This window comes from Anopheles maculipalpis, chromosome 3RL (assembly GCF_943734695.1).
Source record: "Anopheles maculipalpis chromosome 3RL, idAnoMacuDA_375_x, whole genome shotgun sequence".
Classification (NCBI taxonomy): domain Eukaryota; kingdom Metazoa; phylum Arthropoda; class Insecta; order Diptera; family Culicidae; genus Anopheles; species Anopheles maculipalpis.
The window spans coordinates 24,897,176-24,916,759 of record NC_064872.1 but is presented as its reverse complement, the minus strand read 5'-3'; the positions used below and the strand labels follow the sequence as shown (position 1 = coordinate 24,916,759).

At 43.1% G+C, this 19,584-nt stretch overlaps 8 protein-coding genes across 10 annotated transcripts in view; 6 read left to right on the top strand and 2 right to left on the bottom strand.

Annotated features, from left to right (window-relative positions):
• The window catches only part of LOC126565193 (ubiquitin thioesterase otubain-like), a 345,090-nt gene that overhangs the window by 273,747 nt on the left and 51,759 nt on the right, over window positions 1-19,584 (top strand). The window lies entirely within an intron of this gene.
• On the bottom strand, window positions 1,045-2,421 carry LOC126564870 (kelch domain-containing protein 3). The gene is made up of 4 exons (XM_050221992.1): window positions 1,686-2,421; window positions 1,397-1,592; window positions 1,186-1,326; window positions 1,045-1,112 (listed from the first exon to the last, which is right to left on the bottom strand). Exons 1-4 carry the CDS (start codon window positions 2,419-2,421, stop codon window positions 1,052-1,054), a joined length of 1,134 nt encoding a protein of 377 aa, XP_050077949.1. The 3' UTR covers window positions 1,045-1,051.
• On the top strand, window positions 4,122-9,746 carry LOC126564859 (DNA-binding protein D-ETS-6-like). Its single transcript, XM_050221981.1, has 5 exons — window positions 4,122-4,540; window positions 6,501-6,548; window positions 8,629-8,715; window positions 8,808-8,907; window positions 9,224-9,746. Exons 1-5 carry the CDS (start codon window positions 4,153-4,155, stop codon window positions 9,744-9,746), a joined length of 1,146 nt encoding a protein of 381 aa, XP_050077938.1. The 5' UTR covers window positions 4,122-4,152.
• On the top strand, window positions 11,788-15,619 carry LOC126564876 (neuronal acetylcholine receptor subunit alpha-7-like). The gene is made up of 4 exons (XM_050221998.1): window positions 11,788-11,900; window positions 11,979-12,048; window positions 14,591-14,914; window positions 14,983-15,619. Exons 1-4 carry the CDS (start codon window positions 11,794-11,796, stop codon window positions 15,604-15,606), a joined length of 1,125 nt encoding a protein of 374 aa, XP_050077955.1. The 5' UTR covers window positions 11,788-11,793; the 3' UTR covers window positions 15,607-15,619.
• LOC126565697 (uncharacterized) overlaps window positions 17,107-19,584 on the top strand; it is a 341,656-nt gene continuing 339,178 nt past the window's right edge. The window contains exons 1-2 of one of the 2 annotated variants that reach the window (XM_050222901.1): window positions 17,107-17,325; window positions 17,389-17,522. In XM_050222901.1, the coding sequence (XP_050078858.1) occupies window positions 17,196-17,325; window positions 17,389-17,522 (264 nt within the window). In that variant the 5' untranslated portion in view covers window positions 17,107-17,195. Of the gene's footprint in view, window positions 17,326-17,388; window positions 17,535-19,584 lie in introns of those variants that run through there. The other variant, XM_050222900.1, reaches the window with a different exon arrangement.
• Window positions 17,554-17,934, top strand: LOC126565726 (uncharacterized). The gene has a single exon (XM_050222934.1). It carries the CDS (start codon window positions 17,554-17,556, stop codon window positions 17,767-17,769), a length of 216 nt encoding a protein of 71 aa, XP_050078891.1. The 3' UTR covers window positions 17,770-17,934.
• Window positions 17,778-18,842, top strand: LOC126564950 (tubulin-specific chaperone C). The gene has a single exon (XM_050222080.1). The coding sequence runs from the start codon at window positions 17,778-17,780 to the stop codon at window positions 18,825-18,827; it is 1,050 nt and encodes a 349-aa protein (XP_050078037.1). The 3' UTR covers window positions 18,828-18,842.
• On the bottom strand, window positions 18,960-19,475 carry LOC126565686 (ATP synthase subunit g, mitochondrial). The gene is made up of 2 exons (XM_050222888.1): window positions 19,390-19,475; window positions 18,960-19,241 (listed from the first exon to the last, which is right to left on the bottom strand). Exons 1-2 carry the CDS (start codon window positions 19,427-19,429, stop codon window positions 18,982-18,984), a joined length of 300 nt encoding a protein of 99 aa, XP_050078845.1. The 5' UTR covers window positions 19,430-19,475; the 3' UTR covers window positions 18,960-18,981.

Genomic DNA, 19,584 nt, shown 5'->3' with positions numbered 1-19,584 from the left:
TCTCTTGAACTATTAACAATTCATTACTCAGAATATGTACACCACATGGAAATTATTTCTCCAACATGAGACAGCTTCCAAAAATTCCATCACTTTTTCAATCGAATTCGTGTGTATTTTCCACTGCCATGGGATTGCCTTCTTCCTTTCACCTCTCTCCTATTCTTTTGTCAATGAAATTTTCATCGGCCGATCGACGCAGCTTCGATCGTTGTTTACTGTACGAAATAGACCGATTTACGGTGCGAATTTAATCGTCACCACTACTGGAGCATGGCATTTACTGCTTATTGCCACTTTTACCGTACAAAAGTTTTCGATTTCCACGAAAATTACGCATTTTACCTCTTTGATCCCGAAACACTTTCCAAAAACCCCCGAACAATGGTACATCGAAATCGGTGCTGTCAAGCGATGACTTCATTCCGCTGAGAAGCTTTTTGACAGCTAAACGTCATTTGGGCACACCTGAGCGTGCTCGCGTTTGTTTATGCATATTTATCTTGGTGCAATTTATTTCTCATTCGTGCTGGATTCGTATTTATTTGTTTTTATCAAATGTAGTGCTTTGTTATAGTAAATAAAAAAGCATTTGAATGGTAAACTATCCTTAAAAACTTTATTTTTTTTAACGGGTTTCAAAGATTAAAATGCGATAAATTGTAACGTTAAGAGTAGTAACTGTATAGCAGAGTCCGTTTGTAACATAAAGGCCCCTCCAAGCGGTTATCTCAGCTCAAAATTGGATTAATAAAAATATGGAGCACCGACTACAGTTGCAAAAAGATCAATCCTGTGCTTCTGTAAACTCTTAATATACGAAACTAATCCACGCCAACCAATTACAATTTCAACAAATTTATTTGACCAGAAAAAATTAACTTAATTGTACGGTTGTAATTCACTTGCGCCAAAGTTCAATTAATGACTTGATGGTACTTGCAACATATGAACGAAACAAAAAATGTTTTATTTCCTAAAAACTTCTCATATCTCATGCCCCAGTCCAGTCAGTTCGGTTGGCTTTTCATCTGTGCTTTGTTTGTGTCGTTCAACCTTTGTTTAGAGATCGTCCGATTTTGTTTGGTGTAGACATGTTTCGTATTTCGATTCTGAAACAGGAAAGAAAAGCACTTCATTAGCATGTGCATGGGTGCGGAAGATTGATCCCAACCATTAATGTACCTGATGTCCTGAGGTAAGCCTGTAATGTCGAGTCTGTATTCCAGAACCTTTATGATGGCCAAGGTGCACAAGCTTGGTTCAAAATCCAGCACGTGCGTGTCGCTATAATCAAACGACGAAGGATCACCGTTGTTTGTGGGACTGGAATGAAACAGGAAACGATTATGCGAATTGATTCGGAGTGCTTCCAATAGAAATACCGTACACTTACCATGTTCCGCCGAACAGATACATCCGTTTGCCTATAACCAAGCAAGATTGGCGTCTTCTGGCTCGTGGTGCTTGACCCAGCGGCGTTACCTGCCGCCAAACGTTCCGCTCGGGATCGAAACAGTAGAGATCATTGAAATGTTTGTCTATATTGCCATTGTATCCCGCAAAGATGTAAATTTTATTATTGTAGGTAACTGCAAAATACCAACAAAAAAAACATTACAAAGCTGCTACATAACAAACTGTGGAAAGGAATCTTCCCACAGTTCAGATGAATAAGCCCTTACATGCAGAATGACTTCTTCGTCCGACAGGAATTTCGCCGGTAGTTTTCGGCGTGTACCACCGATCCGCCTTCAGATCCAGATACTTTATATTGGGACAGTAGATTTCCTCCTGCGAATGATATGGTGCTACGGCATCGCTCCGCCCTCCGAACACGTACATCCGGTGGTTTAGTACGGTGGCCGAATGAAAGTCCCGATAGGACGGTGGTTCTCCCAGCGTGTTCACGTACGTCCAGTGCATCGTGCGCAGATCGAGGTAGTACACATCACACGAGAATTTATCTATACTCTCCTCAAACCCACCAAAAATGTACATCCGCTCATCGTAGATGCATGCCGAATGGCCATCCCGTGCTCCCGGAACCGTACCGGTCACCGAAGGACGCGTCCACTTGCGGGTTTTCGTATCGAAGCAAAACAGTATATCGCAAACAATCTCATCATTCCGTCCACCCCACAGGTACACTTTGCTTCCGAAGGCAACGGCCGTGTGACCGTACCGCTGGAACGGTACCTCCGGATATTTGCACGGTACACCATTTTCATCCTCTACCGCCGGGATCGGTGCCCAGCGCATGTTGTGCGTGTTCAGTACGTGTACATCTATGGCGCTGTTCGAGTGATAATCCTCGCCCGTGCAATATCCACCGAACGAATAGATAAACTCACCCACCGCCACCGACGCATGGTTCACGCGTCGCGGACCACCATCGAGGTTCACGATCCAATGCATCATGTGGGGCAGGCGAGGGGCTTTTTACTATATTTGTTTGATAAAGCGTGCTCCAAAATTTTCGATCACTCAACACCCATCCACGAAAGCACCTGACGACATCTTTATCATATTATGCAAAACATGGCCGACTCGTGAGATATTTCGCACTACAATACATCCACAATGTCACTGATATACTGATACGCTAGGTACTGGCCTATAGCTGCACAAGGATACACAACGGTATTCACGCTTTGTTTATGTGAATTTTCGTTAAGCTATTGTGGCCAGGGATTCTATTGTTATGCAGTACGTGGTGCGCCTAATTTTCCTTGTTTTGCAGTTGCAGATTTATCACACTTCTTCTTCTTCCACGTTCTCTCTAGCACGATAGGAATTTTATCCTTTTAAGGGGTCGTTTGGGGGCCTGGTACAGTAACTGTGTGATATTGTCCAGTATCGGGATCGGATGATTGAAAATACTACAAAACGTTTTCGATTTTCACAACTTTGATTGATTATTCTACAAATTGATTAGATGATTTTCTAACTCTGGGGAAAATACCAAAACAAGAATTCATTTGACAGATACACCACAGTGGGAAAGTACGCCGGTCATGACGTTTTGATTTTACACTGATGATGCATGCAAAACGGGATTTACAATTTTGCGTTGTAAAAACCGGCTTGAAATCATCCCTTTTTTACTACAACACCGGTAAAAATGTCAGTAACATTAGTTTAGAATTATGTGATAAAATTGTATAATTTTCAACGAAAATCGTTCAAATAGCAAGCAACAGAGTGTGCGTGTTTATCATGCCTATTTCACATCTAGGATTAGATTTATCCATTTGCAAGGTCAACCTCGCTTGAGGAAGTGGTTCAAAGCAGTTTCGATACCATTTAAATCCTTTTTAACATGGAATAATTTGTTTTTTTAAGAGCAACCTACCAAATCAAATTGATTATCCAAATATTGCACATTTGCTCAGTACATTACAGCGGCAGAGCAATTTTAAACAAACAACGTTATCGTTTTATTCCACTTCTTCATTGCACTTCTACACTATACATGCGATACCTGTTCTGAAGCACTGGGAAATCCCCAGCCAACTTTGATGAACAATAATACCTATGATCCCGCTTGATTAATATGCGCAGAGCATAGTTGACCAATTCAAAACAATAATTCTTTCAACCACCTTCGGTAGAGACATTTTTAAAGGTAAATGGTAGTTTTAACGAGACAAATTTTCCACCCGTTACACCAAATAAATACACACTCCCCATTACCACGTCATACCGGTTCCACGAAAACAGAGCGCGATCTTGCTTGCTGCACAGCTTCCACGATCCTCTTGCATCTCGTTTTCGCACGCGCACGCTTACACCACACGGCGGTGTGTGTGCATAAGCACGTGCTTCGATGGGCGCGCGAATGATTCACAAATTTATGAATGAAACAGCGCTTTACTACGGTTCGGTGTGATGGTTAGCGCGTCTTCGGGGTGCCGGTGGGTCCACCAAGCAAAGTGGTCACACGGTGGGCGCCGCTAACGGAAATCTACAACACGTCACTCTGGTTTCGATCGTTGGTCGATCAGCATCGCGGACTGATCATCTCGCGTGTGTGCAAGTCCTATTAACCCCCGGAATTACATATGTGTGTGAAAAGTGCATTATACAGTGTACAGTGTTGTGCAAATCTTCCCAAAAGCAAATGGAATGTAAAGTGTGTGGTAAAGAAAAATGCAACGAGATGAGGTGGACCACCGACCATCAGAAGAACAGCGTGCAAAGGAGCGTGATTCATCGACGGACAGTAGCGGTGGCGGTAGTGACGAAGACGATGACAGTGAGCAAACCTACGTACCCAATAATCCACACCAGTGGAATGCCGAGCACGTGACGGCGTGGATTTGTTGGGTTTCGAAAAATTTTCATATTTATCCACCACTTGAACCGGCTCGATTTCCCCAAACTGGGCAAGAAATTGCACAATTTACGAAGGCGGACTTTTGGGTGTGTGCCGGTAGTGCGGCCGGTGGCAATACGCTTGCGAAACATTTTGACCATCTTATCCGAACCGGAACCGGTGGGAACGATGGACAGGAGCTAGCAAACGACATTGATCCAGGTAGGTGGAAAAAGAAAAAAAAGTTAGTCCCCGGTGGCCGATATCGAAGGACGTAATCTATTAACTATTACCACTTTCTTTTAACACCCTCTACTGGTTCGGACTGGGACGGGGTGAGAGTGTTTCCTATCATCTAATCTTGATAAATGACCCATCTCCACACACCCACATGAGCGTCCACTTTCGCCAAGTCCAAGTTCTACTCAATTTTTCCTTCAAGTCTCTAGTTCGTCTTATCTGATAGCAAGGGTGAGTGGCGAGAAAGTCGAGTTGCTTTTCCTTTTCCCCAATTCTCGCGTTCCGCATTCTGGACGGTTTATCAAGTTTTGTATGTAATTAAGTGTACTCATATGACCACCGGTGTCTTAATCGAATTCCCAAACACATAACGCAAGGATTCCTTGTACAAGGGCACGCAGCGCACTGCTAGTAGTAATTCATAACGTGCCCAGCGTAGCGTTCCTGGGGATCCGCCAGATTGATGCGGCATTATGTTAATTTAAACAATAAAGCAACCTCTTAAGCCTCCGGCGACATTTATATCAATTTCTATCGAGACCGAATCACAGCAGGAGTTCCTCCAGCATCCTTTTAGCAGGACACGAGCAACATATACAGGAAGGAAGTGTTTACTTCGACCGATTCGCCGAAGAAAGCAGCTTCTTCCGTTCCGTTATGTGCAACCGGAGAGACAGAACCCGAGCGACAATTTTAAATCCCACCTGAATAAATTACCCATAGAACAAACCGCAGGAGTCTAAAGTTATTGAATTTTTATAAATGTGAACTTGTGCGCTTGTGGGTTTCTTCCGTTGACTTGTTGTGACTTGTGTGTGACTCCACTCGAGTCCTAGTAGACTTTCTTCTTTTTGGCCGTCGCTTTCACCACACAAACATACACAGAGAGAAACCCGGGCGAAAGAGATACGATCTAAATTTTCTTTGGCCCACCCCATCCGACCAGGTTAACAACGTTAACCTTCTTGCCCATTTCTGCTGCCCGAGGTTAGAGAACAAGGGGTGAAGTTGTTTGCAGGGGGACCACACACAAGGGGGTGCGAAATCCTTCCGGATCTTCTCCTTTGTTGACTCAAGGATCAGTATCTCGGTGGTTGTTGGTGTGCTGAACTCTTGATTGGTAGTACCACCCCAAACAAACAAAAGCGAGAACTTTGCCGTTTTCCACCACCGGGAAAAATGGTACTCGGGGCGTCAGTGTCGCGTAAACAATTGTCGCGAAAGGAAGCAAACCTCCTTACGGTCCGGATGGCTAACGTTGACCATGTTACCGTTGGATTCGACCGTACAGCAATGTGGCGCTTTTCCGGCAGCTTTCCATCGGCGGTGCGAATGTATCCACACGCGTCCGGACAGTATTACGGACATCATCATCATCATCCACGCCATCCTTCCCATCATCACGGTCTGCATACGGCAAACCATCGACCATTGCCACTACTTTGCGGCGGTAACTGACTCACTTAAGATGTTCGCAGAGATGAGATTGTGATTCATGTTTTTTTTTAACCTCGCGACAACGGCCACCAGTAGGATTTAAATGTGCTTTATGCTGCCGCTTGTTACCGAAAAATTGGTGACGTGGCTGTGTGTGTGTGTGTGAGTGAGTGTGCTGTTGCTGGTGTTAAACTGGCGCCAAAAATTTGGATATCCATAGTGTGAGACAGCGCACCACCAATGTCTTCATAGTGTTCTTCGCGTGGCCGAGGGTTGCAAGAATTATTCCGAATGCGGGGTGGTCTTCGATTACTTTTGTGAACGTTTTTTTTTCATGTATGCGATGTGATCATTAAAAAAACTGTGTTGTGGAATGTAGTGGCTTTCCGTTTACCATTTGAATGGGGTCTAGAGGACTTCCTTCAGCTGTGCTTCTTGCTGGTGGATGTAACGTGTAAGTAAAGGTTTTTAATTTGAATTTGTTTTTCGCGCATTTTCTTTGCAGAACCATATCAATTACTTAATGCTGCATCTCATAGACTAGTTTCTCAGGGTAAGTGTGAGACATTTTTCATGATATTTGAATGTTTTAACTTATTTGTTAATTACTCTTTTGTTTTATTATTAGTTAGTTTACAACATTTTGAAAAATCAAATTTGTTATTAAAATTGTGTTATTTCCGAGTCATTAACATACGGTTGTTCAGTATTTAGTTCAATTTTGTAAACGATGGTATAGTAGCTTTAGTAACTAATCCTAAAAAAATAATTTTTGCACAGAAGATTAGCAATTTTTTGACGGTTGATTTTACTCTTTGAGTATAAGTATTTTTTGTAAAAAAAATGTATTTTTGGTTCAAGCCCATTAGAAGCAATCTTTATTTATTGATAATTGGTTATGTATAAAACTGACAATGGTTTAAGACTGCCTACTATCGTACATAACGTAAAAATAAGATTGTGAAGCCAATTTTCAATGAATTGACTTAGTTTTTTGTACAATTATGTTGAACATGTTCAGATCCATTAGATCCATTAGATAAATCTTCTAATCGATTACGGCTCGTATTGCCCTTTTGATGAAAAAAGTACAAAACACATAAGACTATAAAATAAGATTTCTAATTAATGTTTTAACATTATTGTATTAGAGATTGAGATAGAGATAGAGAGATTGTAATGTATTAACAAAAAAAGTTTATGGTTTTAGGCATCTTTTTAAACGTTTTTTGACGCTAGAATATGTTAGCTTGGATAATACAAAAGTTGCCTGTTATTTTTTTTCGTGTTTTTTTACATTCTTGTGCAATCATTTATTATAAGCTTCTTCTTCTAGGCTTAACGACCTTGTAGGTCACTCCGACCATCTAATGGCTAACTAGACTTCCTGATACCATATATTTGAATAGTTAGCCTCTCTACGGAGGAACGATCAGTATGGAATTTGCTTTTTTTTTTATTCCTGTAGAACAGCCAGGTCGTATTGCTTTGTTATTAAATTTGTTAGCATATGAATGCAAACTATAAAAACTATACTAAAGATAGGCCAAATGCCAATAAACAAACTATCAAATGTTGGTAAAGTTATGCCTAGTAAAAGCATCGAAAGCAGCAGTTTAAAAGTCGATTATAAAAGTGGTCTTAAATTATTGTCCGTCGCTTTGCATGTTGGAAAACAGTGCAGTTTGTAAAATCAATTTCATAATTTGGTTGAAACATGGAAGAAATCTTTAGTTGTGTTTTAAATAGAAATAGTGTTACAAAAAGCTTTCGAGATACTGGAAAACTAACTTAAGGAAATCAGAACAGGCAAACCAAGGACTTTCAATAGAGGAAGAGGTTTTGTAGCTAACAAGATTATAAAAATTTCAATAAGATATTAGAATCTAATTGATTGTCGTCTTTTATCTAATTCGATTATAGCTGTTCCAACGAAAAAACCGACAGTAAAATTCAATACTCAAAATAAAGCGATAAAATCGAAGAATTGTTATAAGTTCCACTGTAAAAAAATACTTTTCCTTTTTTATTTTGTCTATTTTTTATACCATTTTTTTTCATTTCCACTTTGAAATTTATATTTGTTCTAAATAAGGTAATAAGTAGTTGAAAGTTTCGATTCTTAATTTCTATGTCTCCATTGATTAATTATCCAACAATTCATTTTTTTAATTATTCGAAACAATGACGCACAGAATTTTTAAGTACATATGTAATGAATTTATGAATTCAAAATATAGTGAACATATCACTATATGATATAAAATAAGTAATCCTTTAGGTTTCGCAATAATTATATGAATTCCATATGTACTATTAGAAACAATAGTTATTATAACAGCATAAAGATTCAACTGATTGTCTCCAAGGCTTACATATCCGTATCAGATCATTTTGTCCGTTATCCGTCCATAATGCAAGCGTTTTGTTGCCCTTTCCATCACGGCTAATCTTTCACCGTATGATATCGAAAACCAACCCCTTAGCTCCACCCCTATTTTTGAAACGCAACGGATAAAAAACGCAAACGCTTGCACTGTGGAGTCAAAATGGACTGAAACAACAAGTAAAATTGTAAAATAATTCCTAACTCTAAATATCGTAACTAATAAGGCAATGTTTGCATAATTAAGGTGGTCAAATACAGCTGTGGCAGTTTCTGTTAGAGCTACTGGCTGACTCAACAAACGCACCTTGTATCTCCTGGGAAGGCACGAACGGTAAGCACATCTACATGTCTCGTTTGTGTTCGGTGAAAGAATTTGTAAACAAATCAATTTTACTTGTTTGTTTTGTTTTTTTTTTACAACAGGAGAATTTAAATTATCCGATCCGGATGAAGTAGCCCGCCGCTGGGGAGAACGCAAAGCGAAACCGAACATGAATTACGATAAGCTTAGCAGAGCCTTAAGGTAAGTAACAGTTGACCACCTTAAACATTTGCTATCCCCCATTTCTTTGGCGCGAAAAGTCGCGCATTCTCTTTTGTGCCCTGTCTTTAGCGGGCCCCCTTTTTCTGCGTGCCCAAAAGGGGAAGTGAGGTCCGGGTTTGGCATCTTAGGAATGCAGCCTACCGTGAATCATCGCGCAAAAATGAGTCCAACAACGGCGTGGGAATTTCATTGACCGGTCGTCGTCGTGTACCATCCGATTTCCTCCAATTTCTGATGACTATTTCATTCATGAAAGATTTTTCGTTTTTCTTTTTTTTCTGTGTGCGTCTTACAGATACTATTACGATAAGAACATCATGACAAAAGTGCAGGGCAAGCGGTACACGTACAAGTTTGATTTTCACGGTCTAATGGCAGCCTGTCAGGCGCAAGCACAACTTACTGATACCGGTACCAGCAGTGCGACCATTCTTTCCGCCTGCGGTTCGTACGGATCGAGTCCAGCATCATCCTCCACGTCCTCGATGAAATCGCCCACCAACGCCTCCAGTCCAACGCAGTCGCATCAGTACACTGCCGTGTGCCATACGGCGACGCCAGTCAGTATACCGACGGCATCGAAAAGCACCAGTAGCAGCAGCGCACTGTCCAACAGCAGCTGGCTGCCTTACAGTAGTGGCACGTACACTAATCTGCTCGTTCCTACAAGTCACCCTACTTCTATTACTACTACCTCAACCAGTGCACCAGTGGTGGCAGTGCAATCGATTCCTTCTGCTCCCCCAGTTCCAACGTCCGCATCCAGCTCGCCCGACACGATCAGCTTTGCGGATGCTGTGTCCTCGCAACTTCGCTAGACAAGCGTAAATCTAGTTCATGGTTAAGGTCCTCATAGAAGCTATACGATGATATTACACCCATTAAATACGACTAGAATTTTGTAGCTCATAAGTGTAAGCATATTTCTTAACACAAAGTATGAAGAACTGTTTTTTTTTCTTTTACAGAAAATATACGTTTTTTACATTTTTTACGTCCCCCAAAATAAACACCTCACCATTCCAATGCACACTTCCGAAATGCAGCTTACAGCATTGCTATTAACACCCTTCCGGGCAGTGAGTTTGCACAAAAAAAAAGTGATCCTCACCCTACACACGATCAAGTACAGTGCGCCCCTCGCTTGAAAGCAACATCAAAGCAGGCGTGTTGTGACGGCGGCCTAATCAAATCGGTTCTGCAGTCCAACACGTTCCACGAGGATATAGCACGCGGCTAAATGGCCCCCCTTAAATAGTTCCACAACACTCTCTTCTTGTCCCTTCGGAACAAACGTACGATCGGCGCGATAAAGGTCACACATCACCACGGATGTTTGTGATCGACGATCGTTGAAACATTCCGCTCCCTTTAACGATAGTCGGGTGTTGTTTTCCCCACCCCTTTTTGTTGTTGTCCAAATCAGCGCCCTTGTAATCGCGATCCTTTTGTCAGTTGGCTGTGTGCTGTAGTTCCCTGGTTCCGAAAGAAAATGGTTCAAAAAATCAAGTGCCCCGTAAATCAATTACCTCTACACGCCAGCACGACTTTGCCCAATGAAATATCTTCCCTAAATGTCTTCGTTCCCACTAGGCAATCATCCCACGGTGCCGGGATATTATGCACACAAGAGGCATTCTAATTGTTGCTAAACGGTCCATTTCTGAGGATCCGATTGTAGTTTGTACCGAGGCGCGCCCGTTCATGTCGCAACTATGTCGGGTGCAAAATGGCCCGAGCCAGTGTCTTCGATATGCTGAGGTTTCCCCAAGGGATACCATCGTCGTCGTTGCGGGTCTTTTATCAACAATCGCGCAAGCACACACCACCAGAGAGAGAGAGAGAGAGAGGGAGAGAGGAGTACAAATCGTACCAAGCGGTTGTGAATTGTGTATTATGTGATTTTAATGCTGCTGATGATGGCGGTAGCATAAAAACATCCTCTGATCGTTGCCGAAGCTCAGTCGCTCCCCAGTGTCCGGGCAGGGTTCTCCGAGTGTGTGCAGAGCAGCAGTGCAGTGTGTCTATAGTCCTGTGTTGTCCAGTGTGAACGATAGTGCAAAGACTGTTGTGCCGATAGTTTGCATCATAAGACTGTGTCCGTGATAACACTATTAATAGTGCTGGTGATAAGCAAGCATCTTAAAGGAAAGTAACAGCAGCCGCAGCAGCAGCGAGCTGTTTGGCCCGTTTTGTGGTTAGGAACTGACTGACTGACTGTTGGATAAGAAAATGGTGTCGAATGTGAAAAAGTGCATATGGGCCGGATTGTTTGTGCTCGTGTCGATTGCTGTGGGCCAGGTGGTAGGTCAGGGTGGTAAGTTCTAGTAGAAACAGTCGAAAGACATATTTTTCAACAAAATTGTGCTTTTACGACGAGTGTTCTTGCTTTAAAAATATAAACATAGATTGAAAAAAGTATCCAAAAAGTCCTAAACGATCGCTTAAGAATAACTCTTCCATAACTCAATTACCAGCTGCCCAGCTGAGCACTGATTGTTGCTGAACGATCTTATTGTTAGCACAAGAAAAGAGCAGGCGGCATAATAGCACCGCAACTTTAAGTGGATAAAATTGGACACGAAATCATAAGTCATCGTTTACAATGCTCCCGCCCGCCCCCTGGTGGATTAGCTTGCTAGGGATGACTTTTTAGTACACGGCTCGCATTAATCCCAACCCAATTGGGATGCTTTAAATAGGGATATTGTCGTGCTAGTTGGGTGCTCGCGCGCGCACTAAACTGAAACGATTTGACCATGAGTCGTCAAATCTGGCTGAAGGTCATACCGGAACCGGTTAATATCGTGTCGGGTAATTTGAAAACTCCCATTCGTTCCAGAGGGACCTACCGGTGGTGCTGCTATGTGGGCACCCACGTGGGCCGATACGCTCAAAAAGGACCTGCTGAAGGGATACGATCCATCGATACGGCCATCGCAGCACTACAACGTAACGACTGTCGAGACGAGGTACGTTTGCTATGCGACGAATATTTGGAAGGGAAATCGGGATGCATGTATTAATGTGAGTCTTCCTTCTTTTAAAAGCATTACTATCACACACGTGGAGATCAACGAAATCAAATCAACGCTGTCGGTGTATGGATGGATGAAGTTTGTAAGTAATAGCCGTTAGTCTAATTATGAGGTTAAGTCACTCTAATGCAGCTTCCAGAGAATTTTTAACAAGTTTTGATTTATATTACAAATGCTAACTACTGTTGGTTATTCATTCACTGTAGCAATGACTGCAGTGAATGAACACCATGGACCATTTTGGAGGTGTTTTAATGTCAACAAGAATTCAAAAATGACCATACGGCAAACAGCCGTCATCTTGGAGTTGAAGTAAAAATATAAAAGTGCAGAAAATCTAACGAAAAAGACTCAAAATCAGACCGCACTGAATACCCCAAACAGGCCTTAGATGTCAGAAGAATTTACAATCCGAGATATAAATCTTGAACCTCATATCAACAGAGGTTCTACGAATTTTCTTGGTCTGTTAATTTTGAGTTTCTTGACTTGTTAGGGCGGTCCGGTGGTAGATGCGACAGCAGAGCCGATCTTTATACGCCAGGGTAAAATTCCCCTTTGGACCGTCCTATCCGTATCGAGGACTTACCGTCCAACTATGTGGTATCAATGAGTCTAGTAAGTCTAGGCGTGACCTAGCAGAATATTAAGCCAAGAAGAAGAAGAAGACTTGATACACTCGTAGCTGATTGAGTCCTCTTGAGTACAGAATCTTGGGACGGGAGTCAACGGTCCGGATAGCTATCAATACTGGTCCCCTTTGGTTCTTGCCGAATGACGTCACTAATAATAAGCTGCCCTTTTCTTGTGTGGCTTTATAACCTCTAGAGGACTTAGACTGCTCCATCAGGTTCCCTTGACTTGATTATGCTTATAGCCAGAGGGCTTATGCGGAGTAGAAATTGGGGGACCCTATCACTTTGAACCACTGGTGATCGGGGAGAGGTACTATACTAATCGACTCAATATACGTTCTCGATATACTAATTAGACTCCTCTACAAATCTTAGTCAATTATAAAATGCAGAATGTTCCTGTTATTTGAATATATTGGCTTGACTAATGTAAACCTTGGTGGAATAAATCTTTTTAATGATAGTCAAAAGCACACAACAACCATAAAGTAAGTTTATTTGAACTTTGTAATGAAGAATAAGCATGTGCCTTGCGGATTTTAAAAAGGCATGAAGAAGCACCTACAAAAGCATGTACTGCATTTTGATCGATAAAATTTGGAATGATGATATAAGTAGATCAAATTCGACCCTAATTAATATGTGGTTTTGTCCTTATTTTAGAAATGGATGGACAGTCGTTTGGCTTGGGAACCGCTGCTGAATGGTAATGTATCCAAACTCTTTCTAAATCTATCCACCATTTGGCATCCTACACTGGACGAAGCTGGTTCGCTGGTAAGGGTTACCAACAACGGTGTGCTGGAGTATACGAATGTATTGCGCCAGCAGTCCAAGTGTACCATCCAGTGGCAAAAGTGGCCATTCGACACGCAACACTGTACAATGCTGTTTTCCCCGTGGGCGGAAGTAGATGGGATGGAAATACATGTAAAAATGCTCAAGGTACGCTGCGACATAACTACTCTTGGAAGGCCCTTAACCCTTAAACATAATTATCCTTTTTTCCTTCACCATAGAACGAAATATCCCAAGGAACAATGTGGACCGTGAAGAATATTACGCTCCAAACCAGCACAAACATTGATGTGCACGAAAATCCCGAACACCGTGGAACGCATCTTACGGTCGAGGTGAAGCGCAATAGTGCCATCTACAGAAGCACCATCACGGCACCGGCCTGCGTGTTGGTGGTGATGAATTTGATCAGCTTCTGGTTACCACCGAACTGTGCGGAAAAGCTCGTCCTGAACGCAATCAACGTCCTAATCACGTGCATGTTTCTGATACACTTTAACGAGTTTATTTCCTACTACACCAACAACACACCGTCGGTTGGTAAGTGTTTTGCGATGCAAGATCTCCCTGTAGAAGAGCCATTTAATATACCATTTCCATCCATAGTGCTGTTTTACAGCCAAAGTTTGTACCTTTCCGGATTTTGTTTGCTGATGACTGTTATCCTGGAGTGCGTTGTTAAATCTAGATCAAAAAAGCCACTGCCTGCAGTACTTAAGAAGCTGATAACCTTCGAACTGATTGCTGGAATGATCTCGGTTGATAGAAGTGCTAGCGTAAGGACTAATTTTAATGTTCATTTTTCACAGAAGCCTTAATTCTCTCAATGTGCTACAAATTACAGAAATTCACCGACGAAATGTGTGAGACGTTAGAGGATGTTCAAGAAGCCAGTGGCACCCTAGATGAAATTCAATGTAACGGAGCAGAGCATGCGGCCGACTCTAAACAGGACTGGTTGACGTTTGCTACTTTGCTGGAACGAATCGCGTTTGCTTTATACGTTATAATGTTTTCTCTTATGTTGATCCTCTACTTTTAATGCATCGTGTATAAGACAAAGTTAAATAAAAAAGTACTTACAGCAAATCTATGTCACCATTCATGTCTAAGTTTCGCGGATTCGCCCCAGATGTGTGTCGTTTTTTGTTCAAAGATTATTTCAAACCTTCTTTTTTGGTGTTGTTTTAGAGCTGGAATGATCCTAAGCTAACGTGGAACCCTGCCAACTATGGAAACCTGAACGTGGTCCGTTGGGATCCGACGATCGTATGGAGGCCGGATGTTGTGCTATACAACAATGCCGGCGGATCGGACCAGCATCACTACGGCGATACGAACGTGCTGGTTTACAGTGAAGGAAAAGTGTTGTGGGTACCACCGACCGAGTACCATGCATTCTGCGAGCTAAACATGCGTCTGTGGCCATTTGACTATCAGAAATGCATGCTTAAAATTGGATCCTGGACGTTCGACGGTTTCATGCTGAATCTGACCCTTGGCAGTGACCCTCAGGTAATTATTTGGTAAATGGATCCCGATGGATAGCTCATGCTCTCGTCCATCCTTTGCTTCCTATCCAGATCGAAACGCTGGTCAGCAACTCGGAGTGGAAAATTGCCAAGATTAGCATGGAACGAAATACCCGTTACTACCCCTGCTGCACGGAACCATACATCGACGTTACATACAACGTGACACTTCAGCGCCAATCGGAAACGCACCGTGCCATCGTAATAATACCGGCTTTGGTGATTATGATACTGGCACTATCCGTTTTCTGGCTTCCGTTAGATTCGGGCGAACGGATCATTACTAACGGTATCATTGCGCTTATGGTTACGATCTATCTGGTTTACTTCGCTCAACAACTGCCGGCCATTTCGGGACACACACCGCTGATTGTAATATTCTTCAGCAACACGCTGCTGCTGACCGCGTTCAGTACGATCATCTGTGTGATTGTGCTGAACGTTTCCAAGTCGAAGCACCAGCGAAGTTTGCCGAACATGTTGAAACGGTTGGCCGGCTGTGTTGGACCTTTTGTGGGCGTTGGCAAGAAGCACTTTAGCTTCAGCGACAAGGGCAACGTTACGATCGAGAGCAGCATCGATCACGAGTGGAGCAAGTTTGGGCTGGTGCTGAACCGTCTTTCGTTTGTTGTGTATTGCATCATTTTCATCATTTGTGCTTTCTACAGCTTCTAAGTGTGCCAATCTTTTTCGAAATGCATTACAGTTCCGATTCATTGTAATATTATAACCATGATCAATAAACTTGAAAAGCATAGCTAATCGAAAAGTTACTTAGTCTTCTAACTTTGAGTTTGTATATCGTCGGAATGCAAAGAAGAAGGTTAGAACTTACGGATCGAATCTATTGGAGAAGATCTCCGGAATGGAAGTTGCGTTATTCCAAGCTTTTTTCAAGCGCTTCTTTCGGTGACGGTCTTATGGCGAGGACGCTACAAAATAGTTTCTGATCATGCGACATTACCAGTAGGTCGCTGGGACCCTTCTAGCAGACCGTGGCTTATCCGCCTACTGATTTATAGGTCCTTACGGATCGAGTTATCTTGACCACGGGACCCTACCAGTAGGTTTTTTAGGCCCTCTAGTCCATATAGCCTTAGGTAGCTACCTACTGATCTATAGGTCCATCCGCATCGTGATTTACGTTGATGACATAAATTTAATAGTCTCTGAGGCATGAACTCTGCCTAATGTGCGTACCGAGAGGAAGTCGCTCAAAAGATTTTTGGGTTCTTTATATAGACAATGAAGATCCGTTAGTATGACTACCACTATGAGTAGTACAACGGCTTCAACGCTGTAGATGTTTGTGGCCTCAGGCATCAGAGAGTGGAAGACGCTCAGTAAATGCTTGGTTCTGTATATGGACAATGAAGATCCGTTAGTACGACGCCCACTACGAGTTCTACAATGGCTTCAATACTACAGAGCGAATGTGGCGTTACACCTGACTCCTGATAACTGTTTTTTATGGATGGCACCAGGCCACCCAACCTGCCTATGGCACCGAATGATTCAAAAGGACAGAGCCGCCGTGACACGCTTATATTGAGATGGAATGGTTGATATAGGTGACAGCGGCGTTAGTCTTCATATGGCAGGATCAGGGTACGAATCACATCCGGACCGTTCTCCCGTAGTGAGGACTGACTATTGCTCCAGTACTGCCTCCAGTCGTGCCCCCAGTAGGGTCAAGATATCTGATTGGCCGGCGACGACACTCGATCGTGAACGGCTCTAGTGCCAAAAGAGTAAGTAAGGTGGATTGTTGAGATCAGTACTATATGAAAACAAGGGCAACGACGTCCAATTAGCTTGTTTTGCAAAGAACATCGTCCTCGTTCGGCGAATTTTATGTAGTCCGGCTTCACGTTTGGTATGACTGGTTCGCAACAGAGTAGCACATTCACATTCGCTAGAACATTTTCCTTCACATTGATGAAAGAACTCACTGGGAAACTAATTAACACACGTTGAGTTCAGTTAAACATTCAAAAATTAGAGTAATGCCATTAAACCATACAATGTGAGAAAAAGCCGTGAAACGCTACGCCACACATCTCACTAACATTTCACTTCACTTTATTTACATCAAACACTGTGCAACGCTCATTGCAATATTGACAACCAGGACAATGAACGCGACCTGCACTGTAAGCACCTTGGTCGAAATGACGTGAATCATTTTACTTCGCTGTGTGCGATTTTTGTGAAATAAACACATCTGGTAAAAACTTTCACAATTTCTTCGTGCATTATCTAATATGCTACAGAAGCAAGCCCGTCCAGGGTACAAGAAATTCATCAAAACATCCGCCAAAACATTAATCGTCGTCGAAGCAATACTGTTCGCCGTCTCGTACGCTGGCTGGCACCGATTGAACACGAATCGAGGTAGGTGTGGGTGGGATCTTGGGTTGCTTTGGGGTTGTATCGATGTCCTCATCTCTGTTACAGAGTTTCGGTACTACGTGAGGGAAAACTATCCCAGCGTATTGGAAGCGTACTATCAGCTGGGCGAAACACTTGGCGGAGACAAATCCATCCGAGTGTTTGACGAAAACATTTGGCAGCAGGAGCAGCAGCAGAAGGTAAAAAAGTAGATCCCGTGCATGGTGAGCGATGTATGTTTGGGTTAAATCTGTAGTGTACCTAGCAGTCTTCGGTGGGCTCGGATACGGTCTGCTGGAACTGACCAAACCGAGCGAGGAAAAGATAAATCAGCTCCGATACTCTGCTGTAGATAGCGAAGAAAAGAGCAAAAAGGCACTGTTTATGAAGAAACTGCAGCAAGCGAGCTACGAAGAACCGATTTATCTGAAGAAAAAGAACGAGTAAGCACTACCATGGAGGACATCATCGATAGTGGAACATTGAATGGGAAGGAGAAAATTACGGAAATACTGAACCGACGGCACAAGGAACGGGAACTGCACATACAGGCGGCCAAGCTGGAACGGCAGAAAGATGCGGAAAGTACGGAAGCGTTGCAATATTTTGAAATCTCTTTCGACGAGAAGGTGAAGGTGATTCGGAACACGCTCGAAAATGTTACCATCAGCGATCAGAAGGCACAGGTGTTTGCCAGCGTGCAGAACGAAATTTACGAACTGCAGCGTTACCTATCGTCGTCGACCTTCTTTCTGAATGAATATTGCATTAAAGTTTGTCAGAATACGGTCAACGAGTTGAGCAAACTGCTCGACACGCTACGAAACGAACTCCTGCCGAAGAAGAAATTTGGCTTCAAGAGTAAAAAAATTGTCAAAATGATCAACGAAAAGGATGCCAAAGAGCAGGACACTAAGCAGACATCGGAAGTGACCGGCTCCGCTCAGGAAAATCACATCAAATGGACATTTTCTGAACGTTCCGAACAGTTGATCGAACTTTCGGGGGATGTGGTGAATGATCAAACGATAACGGCTACAAAGCTAAAGAACTGTCTCATCCGCATCGAAGGACATCCGGGATCGTTACAGTTTGCGCAGCTGGATAATTGTGTGGTCGTGTGTGGTCCAACCGCGAGATCCATCTTTCTGGACGATTGTACCGACTGTAAGTTTGTCGTGGCATGCCAACAGCTTCGATGTCATCGTTCGCGGGATTGCGATATGTATTTGTACGTAACCTCGCGGGCAATAATTGAAGATTGCAAAGGCATCAGGGTGGCGTGCTACAACCACCAGTACGAGGGTATTGAGGAAGACTTCAAACAGTCGGGCCTAGACTTGTCCTGCAACAACTGGAACATACTGGATGATTTTAACTGGCTTTCAACTGACAAACCGTCACCGAACTGGTCGTTGCTCGACCGGGAGCAAACAATAGACGACTGGAATTCCTATTTACACCGCTTTCAGCAGATGCACAGTCTTACGCGCGTGGACCATTAAATAAAATGCTTACACTTTGGTTCGGTATTATGAATTACTGTGGTTTCATTATTCCAGGATACCAAGATGTTCGGCCCTCTGCTATCCGAAAAGTTCTACGGTAGTAATTTCTCTCTGTATGTGATCCCACCCAGCAACAACACACCAAAAACGCTTAGACGCTGTAGCCAACCAGATGACGCTTGCCGATACACTCGCCGGCATAGAACCAGAAGCACACCTCCATCGTAACCAGCGTGTTCAGCCAGGCCTCGCGGACGGTCAGATTCTTCCAGGCACCGGTGCGAGCGCCCGAGATGATGCGGGCAATGCCGTCGCGGATAGCAGGAATGTCACCGGGGCTCGGTGGGGTCAGCTCCACCTTGGCGTACTTCATGAATACATTCAGCTTCGGGCGAGCCTGGGTCAGCAGAGCTACCGGAAAAAAGGCGAGAAAAACAATCACGGCCGGACAATGATTATGGAACAATTATGTAACTCTATCTCTCTCTCGGTGGTACCGATACGGTATGGGTACACCAACAATGGAGGTTAAGAAATGGTACTGCTGTACGTTACTTACTCGAAACAAGCGACGATCCCTTATTTGCCAACGAAGCCATTGTGCTGTAATCTGTAAGCGTGGAAGGACGGAATTACAATCGTTTGTCGAGAGAAGGCAAATAAATCGTAATTATTTACTGCGAACCTGAATGTACGTGCTTGCGATTTGGATGAAAATTGCGACGGCGAAAAAAATATGGAGCTTTGACACTAG